This window comes from Pelobates fuscus, chromosome 4 (assembly GCF_036172605.1).
Source record: "Pelobates fuscus isolate aPelFus1 chromosome 4, aPelFus1.pri, whole genome shotgun sequence".
NCBI classification, from domain to species: Eukaryota; Metazoa; Chordata; class Amphibia; order Anura; family Pelobatidae; genus Pelobates; species Pelobates fuscus.
The window spans coordinates 211,294,785-211,315,814 of record NC_086320.1 but is presented as its reverse complement, the minus strand read 5'-3'; the positions used below and the strand labels follow the sequence as shown (position 1 = coordinate 211,315,814).

The 21,030-nt window shown below is 40.5% G+C and overlaps 1 protein-coding gene across 2 annotated transcripts in view; it reads right to left on the bottom strand.

Annotated features, from left to right (window-relative positions):
* Window positions 1-4,071: 4,071 nt before the first annotated feature.
* Window positions 4,072-21,030, bottom strand: part of TMEM245 (transmembrane protein 245) — an 83,286-nt gene continuing 66,327 nt past the window's right edge. For both annotated transcript variants that reach the window (XM_063451881.1, XM_063451882.1), the window contains 4 exons: window positions 9,416-9,516; window positions 8,194-8,368; window positions 5,993-6,187; window positions 4,072-5,301 (listed from right to left, as the gene is read on the bottom strand). In XM_063451881.1, the coding sequence (XP_063307951.1) occupies window positions 5,253-5,301; window positions 5,993-6,187; window positions 8,194-8,368; window positions 9,416-9,516 (520 nt within the window). In that variant the 3' untranslated portion in view covers window positions 4,072-5,252. The remainder of the gene's footprint in view (window positions 5,302-5,992; window positions 6,188-8,193; window positions 8,369-9,415; window positions 9,517-21,030) is intronic.

Genomic DNA, 21,030 nt, shown 5'->3' with positions numbered 1-21,030 from the left:
TAGGCAAGCTCGCTGACACACACACAAGCTCACTGACATACAGAAGCTCTCTGACCCACACATGCTCACAATAGACAAGCTCACGAACACACACAAGCTCACTGACACAGACAGGCTTACTACAAGCTAACTGACAAACACAAGCACAGTACACGTTCACTGATACACACAAGCTCACTAGAAGCTCACTGACACACACAAGCTCACTAGAAGCTCACTGACACACACAAGCTTCCTTATCCTTACACAGGCTCACTGATATACAGAAGCTCTCTGACCCACACAAGTTCACAATAGACAATGTTTACTATAGACAAACTTACTGACACACACAAACTCACTCCAAACAAGCTGAATGAAACACACAAGCTCCCTTATCCATACATAAGCTCACTACAAACTGACTGACACACAAACTTACTACAGACAAGCATACAAGTTCACTGATATACACATGCTGACTGACACACAAGCTCCCTGATCCATACACAAGCTGACACGCACAAGCTCACAGACACGCACACAAGCTTACTACAAGCTCACTACAAACTCACTGACACACACAAGCTTACTGACACAGACGTTTACTACAAGCTCAGACACACACAAGCTCACTACAAGCTCAGACACATACACGCTCACCAACACACAAGCTCACATTAGAGAAGCTTACTACAGGCAAACTTACTAATATACAGGATGACTGACACACAAAAGTCACTACAGGCTCACTGACACGCACAAGCTCACAAAAGACAAGCGCACACACACACTCTCTCTCTCTCTCTCCCCTTCAGTATCAAACATACAATCACCTGTCTAGTCTAGTTTAGTGTCAGGTTTCTTCATGAGGTACTTCCTCTTCCTGTGTGAAAGTTCACCAGGCTGGGGGGCAGAGCTCCAGTGCAGGGGTTGGATTGTACTAGACTGGCCATGCAGAGGAACGCAAATACAGAAAGAAAAGTCCTGCGCTCACTTCCATCACTCCTGGGCGGCAGCAACGACCACAGTACACATCAGCTCGAATACATATAGTAAAAATCAAAGGAAAAAAGTTACCTGCGCTCTCTCCTTAATCCCCATGCAGAGGAACTGGCAATGTGTGAGAGACTTTCATTCCTCCCTGCTGCACCTGGCTGCCACCTTTGTCTGTGTAGCAGCCTCTAGCAGCCACCTAGGTAATTGTCGGCCCCAGCCCCCCCAAAAAAGAGGGGGGAAAACAAATGTGAAAACATAAATGTGTCAGGTGCTGCACTGCCTGGCCCCCACTCCACGGTATCCCGGTGGGCCAGTCCGGTCCTGGCGTCTGCTTGAGGTTTGATTAAACAAGGGGAATTTATTATTATTAATAAAGCTAATAAAGCGTCAACAAATTCTGCAGCGCTCTACAATGGGAGGACTAACAAACACGTATTTGTAACCAGGCAAATTGGACGCACAAGAACAGAGGGTTGAGGGCCCTGCTCAACGAACTTACATGCTAGAGAGAGTGGGGTAGAGTGACACAAGGTAAGGCTAGGAGTAGAAAAGTAGGGTAGAACAGTATTCGCAGAAAGACTGTTTTGATGACAGTTGCAGGAGAGGAACTAGGGTGCGGGGGCTGGGTTGTTATTAACAGTTTAATTGATACGCTTTCCTGAAGAAGTGAGTTGTCAGTGATTTTTTTGAAATAGTGGAGACTGGGTGAATGTCTAAAGGAGAAGGGAAAAAAGGTTCCACAAGAACTGTGCAGTCCTAGAGAAGTCTTGAAGGTGAGCATCAGAGGTGGGAGTATGAACAGAGGTCAGCCTCAGGTCTTCGCCAGAGCATAGAAGTTTAGACGGGACATAATTCTGTATTATGGAGGATAGGTAGGTTGAAGCTTACTAAAATATATGATATATTAATAATAATAATAATATATATAAATTCAGGGTCTGTAGAGTAAATGGCAGATATATCTGACAGACAGGACTATGCTGACTGCCACTAATAGTGTCCACCATCATCTTAAAAATACCCAGTCATTCTAGCTGAAACCTGAGATACTCATGCTGAGGCTAGTTGAAACGTTGTGAAGCTCCACACTGCAGGACTGGAGCTGTGATTCGGAGGACTGAGCTGATTCTCATAGTTTTAAACTAGAATTATTGTTTGTTTTTTAACAGTCAGCTAATTTTTGTTTTCTTATTACTACTACTGATTAATCAATTTATTATATTGCCAGCTCCATAGGTAGTAAGGATCAATTAGTATCCTGCTGCTTTAACCCTGTGTTGAAAACCAATATTGAGTCAAACGTTGATATGTTTCACAGCAGCACCATTTACTGAAACACTAAACTTGTCATAGGACAGAAGATGATGTTAAAAAAGTGAGAGCTAGAGAAAACTGAAGCATTATTTGTGTTGTATAGGTAATCTCTGTATTGTACCTTACTCTGTGTATTTTATTGGTATATCTGTATGGTGCTCAAGTACTATGCAGTGTAAAGGTACCTGAGTATTGTATAAGGATCTCCGTATATGTTATGGAGACTATCATTAGGGGTTGAGTACTTGATATCAAGCAGACAGATGCCGCATGCCAGAAGATGGTGACTACAGAAATGATGGATTCAAAATCCAGGGGAGTGGTCTGGCACCCTAAAACTTTACCAGCCACCATTGCATGACATCCCTACCGGTTCAGTTATAGACTGTGTATTACAACATTGGTATCCAATGTTAATTTCATAGATAAACTCTGCTCATACAGACTTCAGGAACCATAACCACTTTAAGTTACTGAACTGGTCATGGGGCTTGGAGTAACCCTTTAAGTGGATAAATAGGTTCCAAAGAAAAACATAGGTATTTTTTTTAATGTGTATGTTAAGTGGTCCAAATTGGATACTAACAGGGTTATTTATTAAAGTAAGAATTTAAGGCCAGAGTAGCTGAACAGAAAGCATAAATGACTTGGAGACTTTTTCCAGTTTGGCTATTTTGACCTAAAAAGTTCAAATTAACTTTGAATTCTCACTTTAGCGAATAACTATATAAGTCAGAAATTGAGCTGGTTACTGTTTTAATTCCTTTCTTTTTTACAGTGGTTTGGTTATGTTAGTATTGAATATTAACCATTTTTCCTTTGGAGATATATATATATATATATATATATATATATAAAAACACTATAGATAAAAAAAGGTAATGTTTCCACTACTGTTTGTTTTGACTTGGAGGTTACTATTCCAAGTAACTGTAAAAGCATGAAACCATGGCAACTATATGTATTCTTTATAAACATCTCTACACACAAAGAAAACCTAACTATAAAAGCCTAAAAAAAATAAGTAAAATTGTAACACAAATGCTCATTTTATTGTTTCAAAATAAAAAATAAAAAAATGCTATAATTGTGATAAAAAAAGAAACTTTAAATCTTGGTATGCTGGCTTATATTATCACAAAGACTCTTTTTAACACAATGTTGCCAATGTTGTACCCTATGAAATTGTGTTTAGAATGTGTTTATGCATGTGAAGGCCACACAATTCATAAATGTTGCATGGGAAGGTAGAAGAGAGGCAGACATGATCTGTTTGCCCCTTCCCTTAAAGGGTAAGTGTCACTTCTCTGGAATTTACACCATGGAATAAAATGTTGAAAATGACCTGTAACTTGTATTAACCTTTTTATTTAATAAGATACTCCATTTCTTTTAAATGTATAGTAACTGTTTAGCAAGTGACAAAATCCAGTTCATACAAGGCAAAGTCAAGGCAAACATCACAAATTAAGAAAATTAAAAAATTAAAACAAACAAAAGAAAAACCCCAAACATTGCTTCCATTTTCATCTTCTCTGTGTGCTTTATCTATGCTGACTGCAAGGTGCAAAGGGCTGGCAGAGAGCTAAGACGGAGGCACTCAGTTACAGGATAAAGAGGTGTGGAATACCAGATCAAATAAAAGGATAAGTAAACATGATATTAAAAATCCTGGGAAGTGACAATTCACCTTTAAAATAAAACAATACAGCAAGAACAATACAAATATACCTAGAACATATACAATCAGTGTGTACAAATCAGAGTGAACAACATTAATAGTATTAAGTAATATATTTGCATTTCAATATGCTTAAAGTGCAAATGCTTTGGCCACAGAAAAAAGTAGCTTTTTGACAAAGCTTTTAAAGTTTTGGATATTTAGTTGTCCTTTTCTAGTGCTATGAAATGTATACTCAACAGGTATATAGCCTTTGTGTAAAAACTGAAAGTGGACACAAAAACACGTGAAACAGATCTGTCAACTAAGAAAACAATCTTTACAATAACATTTAGTTTTACTTTTCTAGTGCAATGAAAAGTACACTCCACAGGTACATTGCCTTTATGTGAAAACTGGAAGTGAACACAAACTAATGAAGCAGATCTGTCAAAGAAAACTATCTTTACGATAATCTATAAAAGCAAATCAAACTGCATTAGGTTAGATTTAAAAAAAAATATCTAAAAAATAAAAATGCTGAAACGCAAGTTTATGAATGTTTTTGTTATTTTTAAACACATGCACATCATTTGGAGAAAACGTGAAATGTCCTATCATGTGCATTAGCTTTCTTTCTTAAGGTAGGTCAACCTAAATAACTGTATTTATCTAAGCCTTTTTTAATGTGTTGAATAAATCAGTAAAGAGTAAAACATTTGAACATTGTACAATATGCTTGTAGCATATTTCATTGTTGTGCTGGTAGGTTGTAATTCAAAATGGATATCATTTGGAAAAGATCTTGTTACTTGCACAGTTATTTCACCCTAGTATGCATCTGAGCACTCCTTCATATGTCCATTAATACTTTAAGGCAGGTGTGATGACCTGTGACTCCCAGCTGTTTATGATGTATAATTCCCGCAACGATCAGTGAGCCACTCTGCCTGTAAGATAATTATGGGCGTTGCAAACTATCAATACCTGGGTGACACGGTTTGACTCCCCTGCTGTAAGGTCTTATATAATTGTTCTTATTAGTGGAAAAAATCCAAATGACTTCATTTAAGGTGTTCATACATAAGGCTTGTAGATCCTTCTCCCAGATGTATAAAATCGAAGTAGCATCAAGTTTTCCTATGGATCCGCTATGCAAAGGTTGAATGTTTCCACTAAAAATACTCTTTCACGCTGCAGAAAGCCTAAGGGCATATTCAGCACATTACAGGCCATAAACGGTGTCTGAAGGCCACCAACTCCTAAGATTAATTTTAGCAATTAGAAGTTTTCATGACTTTCATTCAGCTTGGGAAGTGTCATCTCTTGGAAGATTTTCCCTGAATTGCCTAGAATAAAACCCAAATGAGAAACAAAGTATATTTTTAATAAAATAAAACAAAAGTCCTAGTAATCCTAAAAACAGTTACATAGTTACATAGCTGAAAAGAGACTTGCGTCCATCAAGTTCAGCCTTCCTCACATATGCTTTTGCTGTTGATCCAAAAGAAGGCAAAACACCCAGTCTGAAGCGCTTCCAATTTTGCAACAAACTAGGAAAAAATTCCTTCTTGATCCCAAAATAGCAGTCAGATGTCTCCTTGGATCAAGCAGCTATTACCCCACAACATGATTCAGTAATGGAAGAAAATTGATAGGGATATAAAAGGAAACACATATTCAATGCTAAGGCATATGAAGTGATATATTTTAATATCTATAATAAGACTCCTTGGTAATGGACACTTGGTCCATCCAATTAGTTGTATCTCACATAACTAGCAGATTGGCACACTGAATTTTAGTTTTGTCTAAGGGCATTATAAGTTGGCTAATGAGAAATGTATTTTATAAAGAATTCATAAACCAGGAACCTGCTGCAATAATATGAAACGCTGACATGAACATTGTAGTATCTTCATAATCATTTTTTTCCAAAGACTAAAGAATATCTTGTATATAACATAGAATTATGAAGACAATGTTTATGTCAAAGGAACTATATTCAAAAAACAAAACATGGATAAACAGTTTCCTTACCGATGTATTTGTAATGGCCATGGAGTTGATGAAGGAGTTGGCACTGATGAAGTTGGGCTCATAAGCATTGCCCGGTAGATATTAGAAGCAACCACCAGTATACAAAGGAGGATGGGACCTATAATTGCACCTTCCAGTCCTAAATAATATGCTCCTCCAGCCACTGCCAGACCAGTCAGATAAGGATGGCCACCTCTACATAATAAAGAAAAGCATGATCATAAAGGCAAAGAACAAAATATGCTTCTTCTACTTTACATTTACAAATATTTTTTGATATAACCCATAAACATTTGGTGGTATGCATATGTCAATGATACTATGCATATCTCTACTGATGCAGGTTTGTAAAAAGGTGCTACAGCACAGCAAGAGATTGTATATGTGTGTATATATATATATATATATATATATATATATATATATATATATATATACATACATACATACATACATACACACACACACACATACACACAGATCAACCACAACATTGAAACCACCAGTCTAACATCGTGTAGGTCCCCCACATGCTTTCAAAACAGCTCTGATGCATTGAAGCATGGACATCCACCTGATCATCAGTCAGGTAACCTTCTTCCATTGCTCCATGAGGCTCTGATGCTCACATGCCCATTAAAGGCGCTTTCGTGATTTACAGAGGCCATCATTGGCACTGTAACCGGTTTGCTATGCAGCCCCATATGCAGCAAACTATAATGCACTGTGTTTTCCGAAAACTTTTTTTTCATGACCAGTATTAAGTGTTTCTGCAATTTGAGCTACAGCAGCTCTTCTGCATGATCAGACCAGAAAGGTTTACCTTAACTCACTACATCCATCAACAAGTCCGAAATCCTGACACATCGCTCAGATTTTTTCCATTTTTCCTGTTTCCAATACATGAAATTCAAGAACTGACTGTTCACTTGCTGACTAATATATCCCACCCCTTGACATTGTAACAATATTATTATTGATTAGCCCACACTATCTGCCTTCTAAGTTCAAGTTTCCTTCATATTCAATTGTCCTGATGAAAATTCAAGCATGGAATTGAAGCATTGACGCTTGTGAACATACCGTATATACTCGAGTATTAGTAGAGTTTTTCAGCACATTTTTTGTGCTGAAAAACCCCAACTCGACTTATACTCGAGTCAATGTCTGTATTATGGCAATTTATATTGCCATAATACAGACAATGGGGCTGTGTAGGAGGGAGGCTGGCAGGAAGCTGCAACTTACCTCTCCTGCAGCTCCTGTCAGCTCCCTTCTCCTCCGCACCGGTCCGGTCAGCTCCCTCTGCAAGTCCCAGTGTAAGTCTCGCGAGAGCCGCGGGGTCAGAGCATGGCCGCGAGACTTACACTGTGAGCTGACCAGACCGGCGCAGAGGAGAAGGGAGCTGACAGGAGCTGCAGGAGAGGTAAGTGCTTCCTGCCAGCCCCCCTCCACTGAACTGCCAATGCCACTGGACCACCAGGGAGTGAGAGCCCCCCTCCCTGCCATGTATCAAGCAGGGAGGGGGGACGAAAAAAATATAAATAATATTAAAATAAAATAATAAAATAAAAAATAATATAACCCAAAAAAAATTTTAAAATAATAAAAATGCCCACCCCCCACCAAGGCTCTGCAACACATACACAAACACACACTGCACTCATACATACACACACACACACACACACACACTGCAAATAAATATTCAATTAATATAATTTTTTTAGGATCTAATTTTATTTAGAAATTTACCAGTAGCTGCTGCATTTCCTAGTCTTATACTCGAGTCAATAAGTTTTCACAGTTTTTTTGGGTAAAATTAGGGGCCTCGGCTTATATTCGGGTCGGCTTATACTCTAGTATATACGGTAAATGTGAAAGTAAATTTGATTGTGTACTGATTGTTCAAGGATTATGTGTGTGTAGGGGGGGATGGGGGGTGGGGGGAGAAAGATCATCTATGGCAATAATCTCACTTTGTGAATCTTTCTTGTAGTGCAATTTCTACAAGCTTGTAATGCCTTTTAGGAGACTTAACCATTACAGGTTTTGTTTTAACAATACAAAATCATTTATACCTAAAGAGAAACCATTACACTGGTTAGAGTGAAAAAGTGACAGTACCTCTTTAAGAAGATGAAAATAAAAGATAAAATACATTCAGTAAACCCTCAGCTCTGTTCTACTTTAATACTTACCCGGAAATATCAGAGTAAATTGCTGTATCCACACAGTAGGTTGGCAATAAATGGCACACTAAGAGCAACACTGCTTTACAGCTTTCTCCTTGGGCAAACCAAAGATCCAACATAGCTGGCACAGCTGCCCAGTATGTGCCAAGAAATGGCACAGCTCCAAGGATTGCTGCTAGAGCTAAGGTGCAGAAGACAAAGGAAAAAAATATGAGACTATAAGCATGATATTACAATTAAAGCTGTTCAAATAGCAGACTTTGAATAGAGGCAAAGACACTGCAATGGAAAATCTAAATTTTGGGCACACCTTAAGTGTTAATACACCATGCAGCTGATGAGTAAATATTAAGATAATGAAACTACTAAAACATTATGTAATAAATATATATATTCTTAATTAATGCATGTTTATGTTGATGTTAAATATCACTCATATAGACATGGGTTTTATTATATATTAATTAGGCATTGCCCCCAGTCAAAAAAACCAAAAACAAACAAAAAAGTTCTACTTAAATTATGGCAGCTGTACGTTCTGTATTAAGGAACTAGTCATTATTTATAAAAATGTCCTGTTTTATTTTAAATGTACTCTATTAAATTGTATCCGTCTGTTATAGAGGCCAGAAGAAAAGAGGTTAGTTTAATTTTGTGTTTAGTTGACTTTAGTTTCATTTTCTGTGCCAAGATCCTAATAGAACAGAGTTGCTAATCCCACTTGTTGAGCATAAACATATACAAGGCAGGTTCTGTCATCAATCAGTAAGCATTTGATTCTCAAGATTTGACCCAAGCTCTACTGAGTTTTATAAACAGACTTAGAAAGGGGAGCAAAGTAGGGTCTAAAATTAAAAAAGAATCTGTAACACCGACAGAACCATAGAAACTTGGACATTGAATATCACTCACCTTTACACGATTAACTACATTTTAAAGCAAGAAACACCAAAGCTCAATCAGGTTGCAAAAAATCACAGGTAATTTAAGATATTATGGTAAGCTGTAAGCAAACTCATGGTATGTGTTGTCCTCATGTGTCCTCTAGATTTGCGTTTTGCAAATCCCCAAAGTGCCCTGTGCATACAACACCCCTCCCCCCCCCCCACACACACGTTACTGTGTAATTATTTATAGCACTAACAAAATTAGTTTATAAACACACCAGTGCTTATTTACAAGCATATTTTTTAAAATACCCGGATCTGAGTACTGAGATAAATCTTACCAGATGGTATAAAGACAATGTTTATCCCAAAGACTGTGTGAGTGAGCCAAGTATATAGTCCATAGAAGCATGCCATTTTTAGGGAAGCATCAAATACACCCCTAAAAATGAAGAACACATCATTCAAAATGAAAGAACAGAAGTAAAAATATTAGTTTGGCAGAGTTGTACAAATCAAACACTTCAAATGGCAAGCATGCACATTACCACAGCAAATGTTTTATGCACATACACAATGCTTAACAATAACCGTGAAATAAATCCTTTTTTGTTACTAAATCTGGTTGAAACTTATGTTGATTTTGTTATGGATTTAGAGTTTTCATTATTCGTAAAATGCTTTTGATGAAGCTTAACTTAAATAGTTCATAATGTTTAATAATATATTTAGACTTGATTATACCATTGCTTCACAGTAAGATTACTTCGTACAGAAACACAAATAGCCCATACCCCATGTAAATCTCATAAGGCAGACAGTAAGATGGAAGTGAGTGCAAACTCATTTGGCTTCCGATAAAAGGAAATAATGGATACATTATACCATTGCTTCACAGTAAGATTACTTCGTACAGAAACACAAATAGCCCATACCCCATGTAAATCTCATAAGGCAGACAGTAAGATGGAAGTGAGTGCAAACTCATTTGGCTTCCGATAAAAGGAAATAATGGATACATATGCAACATCTATGCAGGCCCGTGCATGCACTCATATGAAAATATCACACATACTAAATTGCACTGAGAAAACATGCAACTTAGTAATGTGCAATATCCCCACCCGAGCAAGCGTTATGGGAATGTCAGAAAACAAAAATGCATGGGAATTCAGGAAGCAAACATGATATAGGGAAAAAAAAGGAAGGAATGAGTTGTGCAAAGAGGAACATGCTGCAGGCTTATGTAGTTACAATGTTCTAAAACTATTTTTGGTCACTTCCATAAATGAGGATGTTAACATTATACAAAACTTCCCAATTAATGTTAAAGTCATTGCTGGCATAAATATATTCTAGTTATTTGGACTGTTCATGCAGTCAAAATTCACATTACAGGTTTTATAATACCGATGAATAAACTTAAAGCAGGACCTGCTTTACGATCAATGCTGAAAGCTTCGAAATAATAAAATTGCATGCAGCAAGACAGTGATTACATTTTATGGCATACTAAATTCTCTACAAAACATACCGGATCAGCTCATTAAAAATAAATAATTAGCAATAATGAATTTGAAACATGTATGCTAACTTAAATCAGTACCTTTTTGTAAAGCATTATGCAAGCTCCTAGATACATTTCTATAGTTTTATCTGTTTCCAACAGTGGCAGCACTCTGTATACCATCTGTTTCAAAAGGCCCACAAATTGTGGTCCTCACTAAAAGTGCTTGGTGGTTTGTGGGAGCTACAGTACATGCCATTCGTGAAATGTTCTGAGATACAGCTGGCTACTTCAGACTCAAGGCCGTCAACAATACCAATACAGAGGTCTCCCTGTCACGCTATCTTCTGCCTCAACCCATACTGCTGGGCTGCAGACATCCTCTCTGCTCCGTGCACAAGTAGATTGGCATGGCTTTACTAAAGGCAGATTTTATTCCAGGCTGGCTGATCACCTTAGGAGCCAAATGCTGCCTTAGTTGATCACTAAGACAATCTGTTCACTGTGATTGCTTTAACAGTAACCACTCAACCTATGGGTCAAACTGCAAAAAAGCATGAAATGACCATGGTGTGTTAGCTAGGGTTAGAGTTCATTATGATTAATTCCAAAAATTATGGGGCTTGTCCTATCTCGGAACGGAGTAGACGCATGTAGCCGAAGCTCCGTACCTCGAGGGCTATTAATGAGCAATTACAGCCCAAAAAAAAAAAAAAAAAAAATCCTCCTCACAATGTTGCAACCTAAAGGGAAAAGGACCACGCAGAGATGGAGACAAGCCGAATTTCTTCGCCTCCAGAGCCGGGCAAGGCCGAGCCTCACACCAGCCTGAACAGGCCCAACATGGTGCGGACACTGAACAAGAAAATACATCAGTGCCTGCACAACTGGAAGCCATGCTGACACAAAGCTCACTAAAAAAAAACCTCCTGGACGAAATGTCCGATAAGATATTGGCAAAACTGGATACAACCATGAAAGATCTTCGCAAAGACCTGAAAGATCTAGGCAGCCGAACGTCCCACGTAGAAGATCACCAAGCGGAACTTGCGGAGGCACACTACACTCTGGCGTGCACGGTTGAAGGCCTTACCTCCAGCCTAGATGAACAAGACATGAAGCTGGCAGACATGGAGGACTGTGCCTGCCGCAATGACCTACGCATACGGGGCATTGCCGAACGTGTGGGCACAGCTTAGCTTACCGCCCATGTCACAGGCCAGCTGAGAGAGCTCGCGCCAGACCTGCCACATGACCTGTTCCTCCTCGAACCACCAAGCCAAAATTCATACCCCCGGACACACCTAGGGATGTGTTGATCAGGATGCACTATTTTCATGCTAAAGAAGCCGTTCTTAACGCAAACAGCTGCCTTCTGCATGCAGAGGGATGGCCATCTTCACGGATATCTCTGCCTACACCCTAAAGCGCCGGAGGGAATTCAAGACGATTACCACGCAACTAAGAGCACCATCTTCCTTACCGATGGGGGCATCCCACCAAACTCCTAGTATCAAGAGAGTGGAAGACCCCCATCATTGGGACCCCAGAGGAAGGAAACCGCATACTGAACTCTTGGAACATTGCACCACTTGAGCAACCCAGCGCGTAGAGGAGCAGGATCAGAGTGTCGCCGGAGTGGAAGAAGGCGAAGAAAAGATAAGACTTTTGGACTATGAGTGTATGCACCCCGGTACCCAGAGCTCCTTAATCCATGATGATCAACAATCACTGGGTCAAGGTAACGTAGCATTTTCTTTTCCATGACAGGCGTAACTGCCAGCTGGTCACAGGTACACGAAAGGCCTAAAACCCCTAATTAGATGCCACAATAACTAAAAAAACAACACAAACAAAAACAAAAAACAGAACAGGCCCACTATACCCAATTCCCACAGTTTAGGGGAACTTGATTGCGGATTAACAATAACAAATAAAAACGGGGAACTGTGACGGCTCCACCTTAAGAGGGGCCCTTCACAATAAGAATAAGCACAATGAGCAGGTATTAATATGTCAGAGCTCACACATACCCACAAGACTGTACTGAAGGAGTTGCTATAAAGCTGGATTGGGAATACACTATAGAAGTTCAATACAGGGCTAGAACACCTAGACGGAATATATATATAAAGCCATTGAGGGAGGGAGTACATGAGGCCCTAAGCGACAATGCAGTGCCAAGCCATTATACTGGCATTATATGTTCTTGAATATACTTTCTTTTGTGTTAATTATGTTGTTTTCTAGCCTAACCGAAAGCTGTATGTTTCTCATAATGTTATACTGAATGGTGCAGGGCTAGTGGGTGACCCGACACTACCACCTACACACACAAATCTCTTACCACTACTGAGAAATCAGACACCCTACTCCGCTGACCCCATGGGAACAGTAACCAGAGCAGGGAGGGCTCCACGGCTCGGATTGACTAGGCTGGGGAAAGCGGTGGCCCTGGCAATAATGAACCACTACATGTTATACACCAAATTCCATCCCAAAAAAACACTGTGAAGTTATATACCTTCAATGTTAGGGGACTCAATGCCCCAGTAAAGTGGCATCTTCTCACTAGAGAGGCCAAGACCTTAGGAGCAGACATATTGTGCTTATAGGAGACTCCTTTTCGGCGCAATGATCACCCCAAGATACTGGCCACAGACTTCCCACATCAGTTTCATGCAACCTCTCCCACCAAGTCCAGAGGGTCATCCATTCTTTTAAGCAGAAACATTACGTTTGCACTACAATCCCATGACATAGACACAAACGGCAGATATGCAATTGTCACAGGACTGATTAACGACATGCCATAGTGAACATGTACTCCCCTAACACCAACCAAAGAAATTACTTACATAAAATCCTACAAAGAGTAGCTAACATTCAAAAAGGTATTACAGTTATAGGGGGGGACTTCAACCATGTCTTCGACGTTAAACTGGATACAACACTCCCCCAATAGAGCCGAAGCCAATGCCCTCTGCAACGGCAATGCAGGGTCATTGCAAAACTCCTCCATGCTAATCACCTATACGACACATGGAGGATCACAGATCCCACAGAAAAAGCATACACACATTATTCCACAGTTCACAACTCATACTTTAAAAATACACGGATTCCTCCGATCAGGTTTCACCTGAACCAACTACTCTCGTGCAACATACACCAAATCACTTGGTCAGACCACGCACCGGTGACCTTAGAACTAAAAAATATGTATGACTTTAAACATCGCAGCCCATGGAAACAAAATGATTCCTTGCTGACAGATGGGGACTTCGTCAAGACCCTGACAGGCAACCTTAAATCTTATTTTAAGTTTAACGATACTGGGGAAGTAACAAACGCGACAGTGTGGCTTGCCCACAAAACGGTGGCGAGAAGGTTACTGATCCGTAGGGCGGCCTACATGAAAAAGATCACTCACTCCAAGCTCAGAGCTTGGCAACAAGAACTATACAACAAAACCAAACTAACCTAATGCCAGCAGCGAGAGACCGGATCACACAGATCACTAAACTCTTACACCAGCAGGCAACCGACCAGCTAGGTACCTACATGCAGAAACTCAAAATCACCCATTATCTACAGGGTAATAAGGCAAGTATGCTTTTAGCGCGCCATATAAAAACTAGAGAGGCAAACCGAAAAATCTCCTACCTAATGGACAACAAGGGTACCAAAACAACAACACCCAAGGGTATCAGCAATGTCTTTGCCAAATACTATTCTACTTTATACAATTTACAAGACGACACACTGACTAGCCATCCGACAGATACTAGTATAAATGACTACTTAGATGGGGTAAGGCTACCAAAGCTTACACAACGCCAGCAGGCAGACCTCTCCAAACCGATAGACAACCAAGAAATACTAGCTATAATTAAATCCCTCCCAACGGGGAAGTATCCTAGTCCAGACAGATTAAAAAACTCATAAAAAATTCAGTTCGACATTGACTCCATACCTAGTTAATACATTCAATGACGCTGTTCTTCACAGCCAGCTCCCCAAGGAAGTACTATTAGCCCATATCGTAACACTGCCAAAGCCGAACAAGCCCCCAACCTCCCCACAAAATTTTCGCCCCATCTCGCTCTTCAATACAGATGCGAAACTATTCGCCAAACTATATGCAAACAGACTAGGGACCATACTGCCACACATAATCCACAACGATCAGGTGGGCTTTATAAAGGGCAGACGAGGATCGGACAACACAAGAAAGGTTATCAACCTCCTCCATATCTTGAAGACACAGCAGCGGGGGGGGGACTATTTGTCTCTCTCGATGCTGAAAAAGCCTTTGATCGACTACACTGGGGGTTCTTGAACGCAATGTTGGATAGATTTGACATCCCAGAAGATTTTGTGTCAGTGATAGAGGCACTGTACAGTTCACACTCAGCATAGGTACTTAATTCGGGGTTTCTGACCGAACACGTAGTCTCCTCCATTTATGTATGTAAATGTTTCTATCATATCCTCCCTGTCTCGTCTTTCCTCCAAGCTATACATGTTAAGATCCTTTAAGATCCTTTCTGCGGCAGATGGAGAGCAGGACGCATCAACACAACCCGCAGCAATCGAGTGACCACACAAATCAGCCAGCTTCAAGTCCCCAGCAGGAGTCCTTAGCACTCCCTGTGGTGAAGGCACAAAAATGGAGGTGGAGCGAGCACGATCATCCTACGACACAGAGGCGAGTCTTACTGCAGCACAGAGCAGAGTCTCATGAAGAGACGAAGAACGTGCAGGGAACCCTGCTCCTGGGGCAAGTACTGACCTACAGACTTCCATGTGGGCTTTCAGACCTGTAGTGCACCCACAGAGTGCTGGACGGCGCTCTGCCCAAGGTAGGCATTGGTGAATTGGGGGTTCATGAACTGAGCCATACAGCTCTCCTGGTCACCTACATCTTCATCTCCGGATACTTAATGTGGGGAGACCAAAATGTTCAGATAATTATGATGCACCCTTTCCTGCGGTTTCCTTTTGATTTCGTATTTTGCCTTTTTTTTTTGCCTGGACTTGCCTAATAATCCCTACTCTCCCCATCCCATTACCAGGGGGTCTCATCGGGGAATAACCTCTATATGTTATGTTTTGCTGTCAATCTAATTTACCTGTATTTCACTTAAAAAATGTTCAGTCCTCTCTAATGTCATGCCACGGTTTCCTTATGATTGTTTCTATGATATTTGCTCCTGCTGTCGTGTCTGTTCAAGTTTATTTGTTAAATTGGGGAGTGAGCTGCTGCAAGCAGAGGATCACTGTGCTGACCAGGAATGAGTGAGAAAGAGACTGGTGAGTAAACCTCCCACAATACACAGCATGAATGGAAATGCTCTGAGTAATGGCTGGCCCCCTACATTTCAGGCTGGTTGAGGATCATAGGAAGGGGAGTTCAGAAACAGCAAAGACACCTAGCCATCCCTGAGCTCCATGGATCCCCAGTTAGCCAATCGGACAGCCATCACCCATTTAGCTACTGAAAATTCAGGGGAGCTTTATCAAAGTCTATTTCTGGGGTAAAAAAAAATCTCTTCCAATTTATTAGATTAACTCTTCAACCACAAAAAATGCTAAATATAAAAAGTATGGCCTGTGTATGTGCCAATGTGTGTGTATTTGTCACTGTGTATCTGAGTGTGTGTGTGTGTGTGTATGTATATGGGTGTGTATGTGCCATAGTGTGCATATCAAGTTATGTGTATTTGTCAGAGTGTGTGTCAGAATGCATCTGTGTGTCAAGGTGTGTGTATGTGTTCCTGTATGTATCTAAGTGTGCCTATATCTGTGTGTGTGTGTGTGTGTGCTGTGTGACAGAGCGTGTATATCTGTGTGTAAGTGTGTATATGTGCCACTGTGTGAATCTGAGTGTGTGTGTTTGTGCCAGTGTGTATGTGTGCCAGAGTGTGTACATCTGTGTGTCAGTGTGTGTATCTGTATGTGTGTGTAACCCTGAATTCACACCCCAAAATTATATATAAACACTCAATGTTGATACACTATGTCAAAGAGTTCCATAGGAAAAATTCATTGGGAACCTCTGCTCTAAAGTATCAATATCCCTCTGGAGATATGGTCTCCAGTACTGCGTACAATACTCCAAGTGAGGTCTCACCAGTGTTCTGTACTATGGCATGAGCACTTCCCTCTTTCTACTGCTAATACCTCTCCCTATACAACCAAGCATTCTACTAGCATTTCCTGCCGTTCTATTACATTGTCTTCTTACCTTTAAGTCATCTGAAATCCCTTTCCTCAGATGTTGAGATTAGACCTCTTGGGTTTTTACGTCCAAGATACATTGTCTTATACTTATCCACATTAAATGTCAGTTGCCACAACTCTGACCATTTTTCTAGTTTACCTAAATCATTTGCCATTTGGCTTATCCCTCCTGGAACATCAACCCTGTTACATATCTTCAGCAAAAAACATACTTTTCCATCAAGACCTTCTGCAATATCACTAACAAAAAAATTAAGTACAGATCCCTGAGGTACCCCACTGGTGACAAGACCAAGCTTTAAATATACTCCATTGACTACAACCCTCTGTTGCCTGTCAATCAGCCATTGCCTTACCCATTCTACAATATTGAAATCCAAACTTAAAAATGGCAGTTTATTGATAAGTCTTTTATGCATAACAGTGTCAAAAGCCTTACTGAAATCTAGGTAAGCAATGTGCATGCTATTGTGCTCTTCTAAGTAGATAGGATACTTACCTTTTCTCCCTTCTCACTGCCTCTTTGGCTGAGATAATCAAGACTGATATTACAGCCAATCCAATGCTTCCTAGAGGAAAGCATTGGTAGGCTAATATGCATGCACAGTAAAACACTGCACTTTGCCATTCAGATGGTCTCTATGATCATCTGATAGAAATAGCTATAATAGAGTTTTATGCGCGTATTTCAAAGGAAGCAACTCTAGTAGCTGTCAGTGACAGCCACTAGAAGGATTTAAACTGGGTGTTCTATCAAATGTCCCTACCTGTGAATATCCCATACCCTCGTCACTTCCGGTGAGGGGAATCAGCTGGATCCTGTGCTGCACATGCGTGCTAGCACTCCTGCTACTCCTCCACAGAAAGGTCCTGGAAGGTAAGTAAAACTATTTTTACACTTTCATTATAGTTAGTGCATTCACTAAACTTAGGACATGGGACATTTAGGGTTACTGTTAGGGTTCAAATTAGGGTTAGGATTAGGGACTTGTTCATATTTAGTGATATTTCACATTAGGGGATTATCACTAAATAGGGATTTCTCACACTTTATTTTAACCCCTACCCCAAGGGTTAGGGTAAGAATAGAGTGTGAGAGAGGTTAAAATAACTTACCTAACCCTAATTTGAACCCTCATTTAACCCTAAATGTCTTGTGTGCCTAAGCTTAGTGACTGCACTAACTATAATGAAAGTGTAAAACTCGTTTTACTTACCTTCCAGGACCTTTCTGTGGAGGAGTAGCAGGAGTGCTAGCACGCATGTGCAGCACAGGATCCAGCTAATTCCACTCACCAGAAGTGACGAGGGTAGGGGATTTTCACGAGGTAGGGAAATTTGATAGAACACCGGCGCTGTAAACGTTGCTGTTCATGCAGAATTAATCTCTCTAGGTGCAGTGTCCCTGTCCTTTTTACCATGCAATGTTTAAATGTTTAAATTGGTAGCATTATTATTATTATTGTTATTTATATAGTGCCAGCTTATTCTGCAGCGCTTTACAATAAAAGTAAGTCCACCTCTAGTGGCGGTCACCCACGGGAGGTGCTTCCACTGCACTGGTGACTAAAACTCTGTTAGATGACGCCGAAATCTCCATATGAAAGCACTGACTCAATGTATTTCTTTGGCAAAGTTTAAAAGTGTGGCAAAGTGTGGTATGCGTGTTCGTGAGCTGAGGGACAGCACAGCTCGCTGTCTATGCCCCCCTCCTACCGCAACCCTCCTCAGCCCAAACTTTGTGTGTTTTCATAGAAACACTATAAAGAGAGATATCTCTATATCTAGTGTTTGTATACAAACACACAAATAGTAAATATTGTAAACATACACACACAATCTCTCCATCCATCAAGAGGGATGGATGGAAGAATAGAGAGGGATGGGTGGATAGAGAGGGATGGATGATGGATCACAAACATTAGTAATTCAAAACAGTAAAACATATCACAGTGATGATATTGTCAGTGGAAGTGACTTTTTTGCATTTTTCACACACAAATAGCACTTTTACTGAGGATATAATTGTTGTGATAGATTTTACTGTTAATATTTGTGTTCAGCAAAGTCTCCCGAGTATAACCATACCCCCCATGTACAGGTTTTATAGCGTTTTTGAAAGTTACAGGGCCAAATATAACGGTCAAATATTTTTACATTCAAAATTGGCAGGTTGGTTACATTGCCTTTGAGAGCGTATGGTAGCCCAGGAATGAAAATTACCCCCATGATGGCATACCATTTGCAAAAGAAGACAACCCAAGGTATTGCAAATGGGGTATGTCTAGTCCTTTTTAGTAGCCACTTAGTCACAAACACTGGCCAAAATTAGCGTTCAATTTAGTTTTTTACTTTTTTCAATCACAAACAAATATGAACGCTAACTTTGGCCAGTGTTTGTGACTAAGTGGCTACTAAAAAAGACTAGACCCCATATTGAATACCCTGGGTTGTCTACTTTAAAAAAAAAAAAAAAAAAAATACATACATGTGGGGTGCGATTCAGAGATTTATGACAGATAATAGTGTTACAATGTCACTATTGATGCATTTTAAAAATATATACTTTGAAACAGCAATTTCCTATTTGTACTTATAGCCCTATAACGTGCAAAAAAAAAAAGCAAAAAAGCACGTAAACACTGGGTGTTTTTAAACTCAGGACAAAATCTATTTAGCAGTTTTTTTCATTAGCATTCGTAGATAAGTAAAAGATTTTTCAAGCAAAAGTCAAAAAACATGTTTTTTTTTCTTCCGTTTTTCACCATATTTTATTATTTTTTTTAAAGTAAATTATATGACATGATACAAATAATGGTATATAAAGAAATCCCTTTTTGTCCTGAAAAAAACAATATATAACTTGTATGGGAACAGTAAACGAGAGAGAGGAAAATTACAGCCAAACACAAACACCACAAAAGTGTTAAAAAGCCCTGGTCGTTAACGTACAACATCGCAAAAACAGGCCGGTCCTTAAGGGGTTAATACAGCAGGTTCACATTGTTATAACTAGTATGCTGGGGCTTTATGATTAGTTTCTGTATATTTATTGTTGGAAGCAAATTGTTGGGAAAACAGCCTAATTGGATCACGTTATGCCACAAGGAACGATGCAGCCTCATGGATGCCAGAACGTGTTTGTCCACTAAGGCATAGGCGTGCGCACGGGGTGTGCCTAGGCACACCCTAATCCCCGCGGCACGCCTGTGAGTCCTGCAGGAACGCGTGACGTCATATTCCGGCTCCCAGCTACAGCAGACAGCCCGCGCGGTGAGAGGAAGCAGACAGCACACAGCTCCCTCGCCGCGGCTGAGATGGAGACCGGCACCCGACCCACTGGACCCCAGGGACAATTCCACGCCAGCACTCCAGGTAGGGAGGCTGGGTGGACAATTTTTTATTAAAAATAAATAATAATAATAATAATTTGTGAGTGTCTCTGTCTGTGTGTGTGTGTCTAAGTATGTGTGTGTGTGTGTCTAAGTATGTCTGTGTGTGTATCTAAGTATGTCTGTCTGTGTGTGTATCTAAGTATGTCTGTCTGTGTGTGTCTAAGTATGTCTGTGAGTGTGTGTGTGTCTAAGTATGTCTGTGAGTGTGTGTGTGTCTAAGTATGTCTGTGAGTGTGTGTGTGTCTGAGTATGTGAGTGTGTGTCTGTGAATGTATGTGTGGGTGTGTGTCAGAGTATGTGTGTGTATGTGTGTGTGTGTGTGTCTGTGAGTGTATGTGTGTGTGTACGCGTATATATATGTGTGTGTGCACGTATATATACACGAGTGTATATTGTTTTTTTGGGGGGGTGGGAATCTTGGGAGAGTTCTTACACTTTATTCCCCAGGACTTGACCCCTGCCGGCAGGAGAGATCTCCGGATCTCCCCTGTAGGCTCATGCAGAGCCGGCACTATTTGAGTGCCGGCTCTGCTCTAAGCCTCCATGGGCCGGCGGGGAGATCAAAGATCTACCTCACCGGCCCACAGCAGCATAGAGGGAGGCAGGAGAGGACCCGGGGAGCTCTAGACAGAAGCTTCGCCAGGTTCCTCTCGCGAGATCTGAGCATTGCCGTGGCAACGCTCAGATCTCGCGAGAGTGAACTCTAGCCCCGCAGGCTAGAGTATACTCTACACTGGACCACCAGGGATGGCACATGGCAGCAAGGATCTCCCCTCCCTATCATAAGGTAAGAAGGGAGGGGGTATAT